Source organism: Scyliorhinus torazame, chromosome 5 (genome assembly GCF_047496885.1).
Source record: "Scyliorhinus torazame isolate Kashiwa2021f chromosome 5, sScyTor2.1, whole genome shotgun sequence".
Lineage (NCBI taxonomy): Eukaryota > Metazoa > Chordata > Chondrichthyes > Carcharhiniformes > Scyliorhinidae > Scyliorhinus > Scyliorhinus torazame.
The window spans coordinates 173,589,698-173,603,291 of NC_092711.1; the positions used below are offsets into that span (position 1 = coordinate 173,589,698).

Below are 13,594 nucleotides of genomic sequence, written 5' to 3' on the forward strand. Positions count from 1 at the left end.
GGACGTGTGGGCTAAATTCAGTTTCATTGTTCCTCATCCCAGCACTGAGGGAGTGCTGCACTGTCAGAACAGCCTTCTTTCAAATAAGATGTTAAACTGAGGCCCTGTCTGCCCCTCTCAGGTGGGTGTAAAAGTTCCCATAGCCACTATTTTGAAGAAGAGCAGGGGAGTTATCCCCGGTGTCCCGGTCAATATTTATCCCTCAATCAACATCACTAAAAACACATCATCTGCTCATTATCACATTGCTGTGTGTGGGATCTTGCTGTGTGTAAATTGGTTGCTGCTTTTCCAACATTAGAACATACAGAGCTGAAGGTGCCCATTCGGCCCGTCAAGTCTGCACTGACCCACTTAAGCCCTTACCTCCACCCTATTCCCGTAACCCCTCCTAACCTTTTTGGTCACTAAGGGAAGTTTATCATTGCCAATCCATCTAACCTGCACGTCTTTGGACTGTGGGAGGAAACCGGAGCACCCGGAGGAAACCCACACAGACACGGGGAGAACGTGCAGACTCCGCACAGACAGTGACCCAGCGGGTAATCGAACCTGGGACCCTGACGCTGCAAAGCCACAGTGCTATCCACTTGCGCTACTGTGCTGCCCAACAGTGACTACACTTCAAAAGTACTTCATTTGCTTTAAAGCACTTTGGGATATCCTGTGGTTGTGAAATGTGCTATAGAAATTCAAGTTTTTAAATTGAAGATTTATGTTTTCTGAACTTGTTACCTGGAACTTTATTGATTTCAGCCACCTCCAACTTACCATTTAATAAATTCACTTTGGTTCAGACAAGGCAATTAAGGCAAAGGCAGAATTCTCTTGATATTAAATTTAAAAAGTTTATTCAAAGAAACTTTTTAGACATTGAATTTTACAACTTCATGCGGGTAATCAGTCTGCAGGAGCGTTACCCTCTCTGGCTCCTTTGACAGTAATTTCCTTGGAACTCGGCCTCGGGAATCTTCAGTACTTGGCCAGCATGGAAGACCTTCAGATGTTCTGCTTTTATCCCCAAAGTGACCATTACCTCACGTCAGAGTTGGGTCTGTTGTAATATGACAATTGGTCAATTTGGTCACTGGATTAATTTAATTGGATCCCCAATTACTGACACCACCTTCTCTCATTATCTTAGACAGGAATACAATAGAACTGTTTCATACTATCCCTTTATCTGATTCTATAACAATCCCTTATTCATACAGCTTCAAAAGTTGAGGCTAATCAGAGTTTGAAGGTCTCTCTTGCCAGTACATTTATCCTCATTGCACATTCTTTCCATACACAGCAATTAAGCTTTTACATTTTTACAGCAAATAAAACTCAGTCTTTCACTATACCTACTAAATCATTTTTGATTCATTGTAACTGAATTAAGGCTCTTAATCAATCATCTGTTACTGACTGGCAGCTAATTAATACAGTAATCTTTAATTAATACGTTTGGTTAATACAATATCCACTGGTTGGAAAAGACTGTTTTATGGAAGACAATCTCTTTCTTACTAACTTTGATTGGATTGAACAATGGGTCTTCGATTTGAGCCAGACTTTGGCAATATATGATCTTCTATAGCTTTACAAAATTCTGGAACAATTTGTTCTTTAAACAATTTTGCCTCATTCAGCAGTATCTAGAAACAGTTTGGTTTATACAGAATGAATTTTTAAAATAAAGGTCCAGTCACGTTTCAGAGTTTAACATGGTTTCCTTAACCTTGCTACTTACAACAGTGAAGTTGGACGAGTGATTGTTTTTTAAAACAAAATATTATTAATGAGGCATACCCAGAATTTCCGACGTTACAACAGTGACTAAACTTCAAAAGTACTTCAAAGGCTGTAAAAAGCTTTAGGTGATTGTGTGGTCACGAAAGGTGCTATAGAAATAGATACAGAATCCCTTAAGTGCAGAAGGAGGCCATTCAGCCCATCGAGTCTGCACCGACCCTTCAAAAGAGCACTCTACCCATATCCACTCACCCGTAACCCCATAACCTCACCTGCACATCCCTGGACACTGAGTGGCAATTTATCAGGGCTAATCTACCTAACCCATACATTTTAGGACTGTGGGAGGAAACCAGAGCACTCGGAAGAAACCCATACATTCACGGGGAGAACATACAAACCCCACACAAGTGACCAAGGTCAGAATTAAACATGGGTCCCTGGTGCTGTGAGGCAACAGTGCTAACTACTGTGCCATTGCGCCACTCAAATAAATGTAATTTATTTTCAGAACTAGTGCCCAAACCTGGATATATCACACTCGGTCCACTCATGAAGATCATCAATAAAGACTGAGACTTGATTTTGTACAACCATGTCTTTCTCTCCATTTCAAATCCCCCGTGAAAATCCAAACACAGCGTATCGTGAAAGTATTTAAAACAGAACGAGTTGTGATTTGGGATTCACTGCCTGACAATGGTGCAGGAAGTAAATTCTACTGTAACTTTCAAAAGGGAACTGAATAGATTCTGTAGGAAAATAAACTTGCAGGGTGATGGGACCAAATCGATTGTTCATTCAAAGAGCTAGCATGGGAATGGCCTCCTTCTTTGCCCTCTGGTTCTCGTTTACTTTTGAGGAAAATCTTGAACCAGAGTTTGGCAGTATTTGGGAAATACCTGAAACCCACTTCTGAGGAGGGGGGTAGAAGCGGAGATGATGGACTGTTTCCAAAAAGAAATTGGGTGGGCTTTTGAGGGAAATAAACTGGCAGAGATATGGGAATAGAACAGGGCAATCATTTGATCAATAGAAATCTACAAGTTGTGAATCTTTGGAATTCTCTAGCCCAGAGGGCTGTGGAAGCTCAGTCATGGAGTGTGTTTAAAGCAGAGACTGACAGATTTCTAAATACCAATAACAAAGGGATATGGGGATAGTGTGGGGGAAAAGGCATTGAAGTGGATAATCAGCCATCGTATTGAATTGTGGAGCAGGCTTGATGGGCTGAATGGCCAACTTCTGCTCCTATGTTCCAGAGGTACACAGATAAGCAGGAAAGTAAATTGTGAAGAGGACATAAGGAGGTTACAAAGTTATATGTTAAATGAGCAGGAGGAAATCTGGCAAATTGAGAATAACATGGGAAAATGTGTCATGGTCCACGTGGCAGGAAGATTAAAAAAGCTTATTATCTAAATGGTGAGAGATTGCAGAGCTCTGAGATTCAGAGGGATCTGGGTGTCCGAGAGCATGAATCACAAAAGGCGAGTATACAGGTACAGCAAGTAATTAGGAAAGCTAATAGAATGTTATTGCATATTGTGAGGGGAATTGAATACAAAAGTAGGGAGGTTATGCTTCAGTTGTACAGGACATTGGTGAGACCACATCTGGAGCAGCGTGTACAGTATTGCTCTCATTTAAGGAATGATGTAAATGTGTTGGAAGCAGTTCAGAGAAGGTTTAATGAATTCACACCTGGAATTGGAGGCTGGTCTTATGAGGAATGATTGGACAGGCTGGGCTTGTGTTCGATGGAGTTTAGGTGACTTAATTGAACCGTCTCAGATCCTGAGAGGCCTTGACAGGGTGGATGCGGAAAGGATGTTTCCTCTTGTGGGAGAATCTAGAAATTGGAGTCACTTTAAAAGTAACAACTTGCCCATTTAAGGCAGAGAGTTTGGAGTCTTTGTAACTCTCTTCCTCAAAGGACAGTGGAAACAAGGTCTTTGAATATTTTGAAAGCAGGCTGGATAGATTCTTGAAAAGCAATGGGGTGAAAGGTTATCGGGAGGGTAGGCGGGAATAAGACCATACTAAGACCAGACATAATAGGAACAGGAGTAGGCCATTCGGCCCTTCCAGCCTGGTCCATCTTTCAATAGGATCACAGCTGATCTGACATTTCTCACGTTCACTTTCCTGCCCTTTCCCTGTAATCCTCGGTTCCCTCACTGATCAACAATCTATCTCGGCCTTAAATATACACAAGGACTCTGTCCCCACAACTCTCAGTTCCAAAGACTCTCAGAAGACTTTCCTCCTCATCTCAGTCTTAATTTGGCTCCTCTTTATTCTGAGAGGATGCCCTCTGGTCCTAGACTCTCCCATGAAGGGAACCATCCTCTCAGCATTTACCCTGTGAAGCTCCTTAAGAATCCTGTATGTTTCAATTAGATCACCTCTCATTCTTCTAAATTCCAATGAGTAGAGTCCCAACCTGTTCAACCTTTGCTCCTAAGACAATCCCTCCATACCTGGGATCATCCTCGTGAACCTTCTCTAAACAGCCTCCAATGAAATAATATCTTTCCTTAAATAAGGTGACCAAAACTGCTCTCAGTTCTCCAGATGTGATCTCACCAGCACCTTGTACTGCTGCAGCAAGACTTCCCGACTCTTATACTCCAACCCCCTTGGAATCAGGGCCAACATTCCATTAGCCTTCCTGATTACCTGCTGCACCTGTCTGCTAGCTTTCTGTGTTTCGTGCACAAGTCCCCCAAGTCCCTTTGTGCTGCAGCTTTCTGCAGTTTTTCACTATTTAAATAATACTGTTCTTTTGTTCTCCCTTCCAAAATGAACTTCACATTTTCCCACATTATGCTCCATGTGGCAACTTTTTGTCCACTTGCTTAACCTCTCAATATCTCTTTGCAAAGTGTTAGTATCCCCCTCGCAACTTGCCTTTCCACCTATTTTTGTGTTGTCTGAAAATTTGGGCACAGTACGTTCGCTTCCTCCCTCCAAGTCATTGATATAGTACACAGTTGCGATCCCAGCACTGACCCCTGTGGAACCCCACTGGTTACAGGTCACCAACCTGAAAAAGAGCCCCTTATCCCCACTCACTGTTTCCTGCTCATTAGCCAATTCTCTATCCACGGCAACACCATGGGTTCTTATCTCATGACTTAACGTTTTGTGAGGTACCTTGTCAAAGGCCTTCTGGAAGTTTAAATACAACACATCTACTGGTCCCCCTCTATCCACTCTGGTTGAAACTTCCTCGAAACATTCTGATAAATTAGTCAGACACGGTTTCCCTTTCACAAAGCCATGCTGACTCTGCTTGATTAGATTATGATTTTCTCAATGTGCTGCTATTACTTCCTAATAATTGATTCCAACATTTTTATCAATAATAAATGTTAGGCTAATCGCCCTATAGTGTCTCATTTTTGCCTCCCTCCCATTCTGAATCGGGGGGTTGTCACATTGGCAGTTTTCCAATCCTCTGATACTTCTCCAGAATCCAAGGATTTTTGGAAAATTACAATCAATGCATCCACTATCTCTGTAGCCATTTCTTTTAGGATCCTAGGCTGCAGTCATCCAGGGGACTTATCTTATCCCCATTAGTTTGTCCAATACAACTTCTCCAACGATGGTATTTAATTGCTTCCTCCACATTCTTTAGTATTAATGGGATATTCGAAGTATCTTCCACCGTAAAGACTGATGCAAAATATCTGTTTAACTCCTCTGCCATTTCCTTGTTCCACACAACTGACACAGCGGCACGGAGGCACAGTGGTTAGCACTGTTGCTACACAGCTCCAGGGACCTGGGTTCAATTCCCGGCTTGGGTCACTGTCTGTGCGGAGTCTGCACGTTCTCCCCAAAACTGCGTGGGTTTCCTCAGGGTGCTCCGGTTTCCTCCCACAAGTCCCAAAAGACGTGGCCATTCTGAATTCTCCCTCTCTGTACCCGAACAGGTGCCTGAGTGTGGCGACTAGGGGATTTTCACAGTAACTTCATTGCAGTGTTAATGTAAGCCTACTTGTGACAATAATAAAGATGATTATAATAAAGAATATTCTTATGCTCTCCCAAGATTTATTTTCCAAGGAGCCTCTGTGTAGTTGAGGTCGCAATCAGATCAGCCGGGAACTTATTGAATGGTGGAGCAGGCTCGAGGGGCCGAGTGGCCTAGTCCTGCTCCTAATTCGTATGTTATCACATCCTTTATAATAGATTGTAGCATTTTCCCTCATACAGATGTCAGGCTAATGGGTCTGTGGTTCCCCATTTTCTCTCTCTCTCCTTAAATAGTGGGGATACATTTACCACCTTCCAATCTGCAGGAACCATTCCAGAATCTGTAGAATTTTGAAAGATGATCACCAATGTCTCCACTATCTCTACAGCCACCTCTTTCAACACTCTGGGATGTCGAGATTTAGCTTTTGGGGATTTATTAACTGTCAATCCCATTATTTTCTCCAGTACTGCTTTCTCACTAATACAAATCTCTTGCAGTTCCTCGTGCTCAATAGTTCCTTGGTTCTCTCGTGTTTTTGGGACGATTTCTATATCTTCCTCTGTGAAGACAGACTCACATTGTTTAGTTTCTCTGCCATGTCCTTATTCCCCATTATAAACTGTACTGTCTCTGCCTGGAATGGACCCACATTGGTCTTTGCTAATCTTTTCCTTTTCACATTCCTATCGGAGCTTTTCCAGTTCTCCTCAGTTTGCTCTCATATTCTATTTTCTCTTTATCAGTTTCTTGATCCTCCTTTGCTGAATTCTAAAACAAGTTCCCAATCCTCAGACTCACTACTATATTGTCTCCTCCATTGATCTAATGGAATCTTTAACTTTTCTTATTCGCCACGATAGCTTCACTTTTGCTGTTTAATTTTTGCTTCTTAAAGGAATCTATATTTTATGTAAATAAAATGCGAGTGGTTGCCTGTCTATTGTCTATTGTCATACAAAGAACAGCAAAGAACAAAGGACAGTACAGCACAGGAACAGGCCCTTCGGCCCACCAAGCCTGCTCGGATCATGATGTCTGACTAAACTAAAACCTTTTGTGCTTCCAGGGTCTGTATCCGTCTATTCCCATCCTATTCATGTATTTGTCAAGGTGCCTCTTAAACGTCACTATCGTACCTGCTTCCACCACCTCCTCCGGCAGCGAGTTCCAGGCACTCACCACCCTCTGTGTAAAAAATTTCCCTCGCACATCTCCTCCAAAATTTGCCCCTCGCACCTTAAACCTATGTCACCTGGTAATTGACTTTTACAACCTGGCAAAAAGCTTCTGACTATCCACTGTGTTCATGCCATTCATAATTTTGTAAACTTTTATCAGGTCGTCCCTCAACCTCCGTCTTTCCAGTGAAAACAATCTGAGTTTATCCAACCTCTCCTCATAGTTAATACCCTCCAGGCCAGGCAACATCCTGGTGAACGTCCTCTGTACTCACTCCAAAGCCTCCACAACCTTTTGGTAATCTGGTGAGGACCAGAATTGTAGGCAATATTCCACCTGTGGCCTAACTAAGGTTCTGTACTGCTGCACCATTAACGTGACAATTTTGTGTACTCAATTCCCACATCAATGAAGACAAGCATGCCGTCTGCCTTCTTAGCTCCTTATCCACCTGCGTTGCCACTTTCAGTGATATGTTTATTGTAATTTCCCAATCTACCACAGACAACTTGCCCCTCATACCATGTGTTATGGGCCAGGGTTTAGAGAACCCCAAAGTGTATCATGGAGTTCACCTGACCCACAACCTTTACTAGATTGTGGTATGGGGAGCACACGGCCCACTCTACAGGTGTGGTACAGCAGAAATTTAAAAGTAATTTTAAAAGCAAAACAATGTTTATTCTATGAACTCAGTTAACCTTTTTAAAACATACAGTGAACATCTTAGCACCCATCAATTCAAATACACCCCCAAAAGAATTCAATACTATAAGTAATCCATAAAATTTCCTTTTAACGTCCGTAAGACAAAAATCCTTTTTACAGAAGAACATCAGGTTTAAATTCTCTACTGAGAGCAGTCATCACTCTGAATTCACCAAATGATCTGGAGATAGTCTTTAGATGGCAGAGAGAACAGAATTACTCCTTTTTCTGGTCAGCGAGAGCAGAAACAATAACAACGGAGCCAACATCTGTAATTTATTGTGAACTTGTTGGAGTCACAACAGGTGTGCTGAATCACAAACCCCTCCCCACATTGAGAGCAGGTGAATGGTCTCTCCCCAGAATTAACTCGCTAGTGTCTCGGTAGTTAGGACGGATCATTGAATGTTTCCCCTGCTCAGAGCAGGTGAATGGCTTCTTCCAGGTGTGAACTCGCTAGGGTCCCTGCAGTGTTTGGATATCTGAATCCCTTCTCTCACTAAGAGCAGGTTTACGGCTTCTACCCTGTGTGAACTCGCTGGTGTGTCTGCAGGCTGGATAACCGAGTGAATCCCTTCTCACACTCCGAGCAGGTGAAAGGCCTCTCCCCAGTGTGGACTCGCTGGTGTATCCGCAGGCTCGATGAAGTCGTGAATGTCTTCTCACACTGAGAACAGATGAACGGCCTCTCCCCAGTGTGAAGTCGCTGATGTATCCGCAGGCTCTTTAAAGTAGTGAATCTCTTTGCACAATGAGAGCAGGTGAACGGCCTCTCCCCAGTGTGAACACGCTGGTGTAGCCGCAGGCTCGATGAAGTAGTGAATCCCTTCCCACACTGAGAGCAGGTGAATGGCCTCTCCCCAGTGTGAACTCGCTGATGTATCCGCAGGGTGGATGAATCACCAAATCCTTTCTCACACTGAAAGCAGATGAACGGCCTCTCCCCAGTGTGAACTCGCTGGTGTGACTGCAGGGCGGATAACTGAGTGAATCCCAACCCACACTGAGAGCAGGTGAATGGCCTCTCCCCAGTGTGCACCCGCTGGTGTATCTGCAGGTCGGATGATTGTGTGAATCCCTTCCCACACTGAGAACAGGTGAACGGCCTCTCCCCAGTGTGAACCCGCTGGTGTCTCCGCAGGCTCGATAAAGTAGTGAATCCCTTCTCACACTGAGAGCAAGTGAACGGTCTCTCCCCAGTGTGAATTCTCTGGTGTGACTGTAGGCTGGATAACTGAGTGAATCCCTTCTCACACTGAATACAGGTGAATGGCTTCTCCCCAGTGTGAACTCGCTGGTGTGTCTGCAGGGCACATAACAGAGTGAATCCCTTCCCACACACAGAGCAGGTGAATGGCTTCTCCCCAGTGTGAACTCGCTGATGTATCCGCACGCTCGATAAAGTAGTAAATCCCTTCTCACACTGAGAACAGGTGAATGGCTTCGCCTCAGTGTGAACTCGCTGGTGTGTCCGCAGGGCAGATAACTGAATGAATCCCTTCTCACACACAGAGCAGGTAAATGGCCTCTCCCCAGTGTGAATGCGTCTATGAGCTTCCAGCTGTGATGGGGCTCTAAATCCCTTCCCACAGTCTCCACATTTCCACGGTTTCTCCATGTGTTGGGTCTCCTCGTGTCTCTCCAGGTCGGGCAGTCAGTTGAAGCCTCATCCACACACAGAACACGTGTACGATCTCTCCCCGCTGTGAATGATGTGATGTTTTTTCAGGCTGTGTAACTGGTTAAAGCTCTTTCCACAGTCAGTGTTCAGGAACACTCTCACTCGGGTGTGTGTGTCTCGGTGCTTTTCCAGTCACACTGATGGTTAAAATCATTTGAAGCCGACAGATCAGACAAACATTTCTCCTTCTAGATTCAAAGTCCGGTGATATTCAGTTCCAAGGAATTGAGACACAGTCAGATTGAGACGTAAAGTTTGAGATTTCTGTCTGTAATTCCTCTTGTTCTACTGTCCTGTAAAATCAATTTACAAAAGACATCACTGTCAGCACAGGATAGAAATTCAGAACAGACAATTCTAGTTTCTATCGAACATTCTTTCCTCTCTCATTCCCCAAAAGCTGTAAATCTCCATCCCACACACTCTCCCTCCATTCTCACTCTGCTGTATCTAATATTCACCCTCCCAATTCTCCTGAAGGTGCTGATTCAGGCTGATTGACAGATCCATGCTCACTGCTTCCTGTCCTGGACACAGAGACCATAACAAACAGGAGCTGCAGTCAGCCATTCAGCCCATCAAGCCTGCACGTCTATTTTGTGGGGTCATTGACCAACCTATGTCAGCGACATTCTCCGTGTTGTTGACCAGAGGCTGAGCGTGCTGACTCAATATCTGTGAGCTCATGAGGCCGAGCTGTAAAATACCAAGAAAAGGAACAACGAACCCAAGGAGAGAATTCTGAACTTTGAGCAAAATGCCTCCTCGGCGGAGGCAGGAATTAAATCCTTGGAGAACCGTCTGAGTGCCATGGGGGAGGTCCTGGGGGACTTGGAGAACCGAGGGTCAGAGAAAGAACATCCTAGTCGTCGGCCTGCCAGAAGGTGTGGAGGGTGAGGCTCCCGTCAGGTCCTTCGAGGACCGGCTGCCACGTTTTCTCAAGCTAGATGTGAAGCCTGGGTGGTTCAAATTAGAAAGGGCATTGGATCCTGTCTTTGAGGCCGAGGGATAGTTTTCATCCCAGGCCTGTAATCATTCGCTTCCATAACTTGAAGATCACCAGAGGGCCCTGGAGACAGGTAAGGTGAGTTGGGACCTGGCTCCATGAGGGACAGAGGATTTCATTCTTCCAGGACTTTTCGGCAGCGACGCAAACGAAGCATCGAGGCTTCGATGAAGTTTGAAGGGAACTCAAGGCTGCGGGAGTGAATTCTGTCGCTTTATCCTGTGACCCTGTAAATTGTATCCGACAAGTCCGTCAAGGCTTTTGATAACCCGACTACTACATCGGCCTTCATTAAATCTATGAAGGGCAAAGATTTGTAGGGATGGTTTGCAGCTCGGACTAACTAATCCGGACTCTTTCCCTATCATGGTGTTGGTGTCTGAATTTGTTATCTTTTATCCTGTTGAAGGGAGTTGTTATTCTGTGAGGGCCGATTGAATGTCTTCTTCTCCTCGAGTGTTACAGGGACTCATATTATCTTATCTCAGTTATGGTAGATGTGCCGTGTGCTTATTATCCGTCGTCTTTCTTCTATTATCCGAACGTTAATCATGGCAGAACCGAGTGGCGCCATTGCCAACGGGTGGGTGGTGGTGGATGCAGGTCTTCACGGGTGGGTCTAAAATGTGGGAAGGACATTCGATCCCCATTCCCTTGTTGGCCCTTCTTTTCTTCTCCTCAGTTTGGAGAAGGTATCCCGAGGGTAACAACAGTCTGGCCGTGGGGTTAATCCTCCGAGTCCTCAGTCATATTGAGGAATGTCCCCTTGAATCTGTTGTGGTCGTGATTCTTTTGACTTTTTGTTATTATGGGAGGGTTTATGTGTTGTTGACTTTATCCTACTCTGGTACCGACGGGGCATTTATCCGGGAAAGGAGCAGTTTGGAGAGATTTTGGTGCCTTTGGTGTAAAATGAGTTGGAGGAGGGGGTCATGGCGCATACCCGACTGTGGTGTGAAAATCTGTTCCTGTTCTCTCTGTCGTCTAGCTAATGGCGGCAGTTAATCTGCAAATTTTCTCAGGGAATGTACGGGGCATCCATCACCCTATCAGAAGGAAAAAAATCCTCTCCTTTCTTAAGGTGAAAGTCGACATAGCTTTATTGCAGGAATCTCATCAAGCTTAAACTCATTTGGTGCGGCAAGGTGGCACAGTGGTTAGCACAGCTGCCTCACAGCACCAGGGACACAAGTTAAATTCGGGCCTCGAGTGACTGCCTGGGTGGAGTTTGCACCTTCTCCTCATGTCTGCGTGGGTTTTCTCTGGCTTCTCCGGTTCCCTCCCACAGGGCAAAGATGTGCAAGTTAGGTGGATTGGCCCCTTACTGTTCAAATAGGTTAGGTAGGGTTACTGGGTGACAGTGACACGGTGGAGTCATGGGCCTAGGTAGGGTCCTCTTTCAAAGGCAGATGCGGAATCAATGGGCTGAATGGCATCCTTCTGCACTGTCGGGATTCTATGATGAGGAACACTTTAAATTGAGGCTGGATTGGTTGGGAAGGATTTTCTTTGCCTCTTTGTCATCAAGTAGCATGGGTGTGTCAATCCTTATTAATAAAAATATCCCTTTTAAGGTTGAAACCTGTACCAAGGACAAAGGAGATGGATATGTGATCATTAGAGGTTTGGTGCATGAAGATGTTGTTTCAATAATGAATGTCTTTGGATGCCCGAACGACTCCCCGGAGTTCATTGCGAAAGCTTTTGTGGATTTTGCTGTTAGCTTCGACTAACTCTTCTGTGGTTGGTCACTTCAACGGCCTCTTATATCCTCTGGAAGATAAGCTCCTGGTTACCTGGTTACTCCCCACCCCACCCCCAAAGCTACAAGCTCGGGCGTTGGTCTCGGCTTGTGAGGAGGTGGGTTATGTGGATATTTGGGGAACTTTGCACCCGAGGGGCGGAGATTTTACCTTCTTTCCAGTCCCACAGCAATGTCAGACTAGAATCGCCGACTTCTTCGTGCCGAGAACGACCTGGTGTCCGCTTGCACCACAGGGAACATCATAAATACTGCCCATCCCCCCCCCCCCCCCCCCGTTTTTCTGGAGGTTCTGCTCGAGGGCTCACCCCCAGGTCGAGAAAGTGGAGGTTTGATGCCTCCCTGATCAGAGGTACTTCATTCACTGCACATTTTCAGGAAGAGTTTGAGTTCTTCCGTTAATTCGGCCCCTGGTATTTCCCCCTCCAGACGTGTAAAGCTCATGCCGGGGGCGGGGGGGGGGGGTGATCATTTCTGTCACTGCTGATGAAAGGTGCAGAATGCTGGAGAACCAGCGGCGTCTGGAGGTTTGTTTGCTGAAGGCCCAGGAGGAAGTTTCCGCCGGAGTGAAGCTCAGTCACACAAACCCCGCGCTCTGATTGGCTGGAGGACCAGACTCCTTCCGGTCGCGCAACTCTTCCCATTGGTCAATGCCTCAGCAGGAAGGTCAGGAGGTGAACTCCCCTGCACATGCGCAGCATCCACTCTCCTTTAGACATGCGCAGTCTCAGGCAGGGGGGAGATCACCGAGCGGCTTCCAGCTCTGGTCGGAGCCGTCAGCCGGTTGTCTGGAAACTTGGCTCGAGGAGGTGTGGAGGGAGGGGGTTGAACGGGCGGGGCTCCCGCGTCCGCGCACTGGAACCCAGTGACGACACCGCGGAATAGAGTAATTCCTATTGGCTGATTCAGGGAGGGCTCCATTGTGATGTCACAGCGGAAGTGAAGGTAAAACCTCCTCTTGTCTCCAACATCTGTGAGTAAAACACTTTCATTTCTCCCCCTTTCCATTTCTTTTCTCATTCTGACCTTCAATTGGTCACTTGCAGCAACTGAAGGGAAAGGAAGTGAATCCAGGGAGGGTGCAGACTCTGGAAAGCTTGGCCCAGGTCTCTCTCTCTCTCTCTTAAAGACATTGTGTGGAGATGCCGGCGTTGGACTGGGGTGAGCACAGTAAGAAGCCTTGCAACACCAGGTTAAAGTCCAACAGGTTTGTTCTCACTAGTGCTCCGAAAGCTAGTGATATCGAAAGAAACCTGTTGGACTTGAACCTGGAGTTGTAAGACTTCTTACTGTCTTAAAGACATTGACATCCTTTGCTCCCTCAGCTTGACACTTATTTATTTGGCTAAAAGGATGGTCTATTTCCTGAAGTTCAGAATTTAAGGGCTGCTTTCCCCAGGATTTGGCTGATATTTAAGGGGTCAGTAAATTAATATCTGACAGTGATATGTCCAGTGTTGTTAAATGGTACAGATTAGATATATTATTTATGGTTCTATAATGAAGTATATTTATTATTATTTCAAT

The 13,594-nt window shown here is 45.3% G+C and overlaps 1 protein-coding gene across 3 annotated transcripts; it reads right to left on the reverse strand.

The window, feature by feature from the left end:
• Positions 1-823: 823 nt before the first annotated feature.
• LOC140420704 (uncharacterized) lies at positions 824-12,644 on the reverse strand. 3 transcript variants are annotated; one of them, XM_072504698.1, is made up of 2 exons: positions 12,219-12,644; positions 824-9,592 (listed from the first exon to the last, which is right to left on the reverse strand). In XM_072504698.1, the coding sequence occupies exon 2, from the start codon at positions 9,234-9,236 to the stop codon at positions 8,139-8,141; it is 1,098 nt and encodes a 365-aa protein (XP_072360799.1). In that variant the 5' UTR covers positions 9,237-9,592; positions 12,219-12,644; the 3' UTR covers positions 824-8,138. The 3 variants fall into 3 exon arrangements, with proteins under 3 accessions (XP_072360799.1, XP_072360800.1, XP_072360801.1); XM_072504699.1 differs by lacking the exon at positions 12,219-12,644 and adding an exon at positions 11,894-12,212; XM_072504700.1 differs by lacking the exon at positions 12,219-12,644 and adding an exon at positions 9,917-11,886.
• Between the last annotated feature and the right edge of the window lie 950 nt (positions 12,645-13,594).

Bases quoted from the DNA above. Each gene is read 5' to 3' on its own strand.
- LOC140420704 (XM_072504698.1), bottom strand. From the start codon at position 9,236: ATGGAGAAACCGTGGAAATGTGGAGACTGTGGGAAGGGATTTAGAGCC.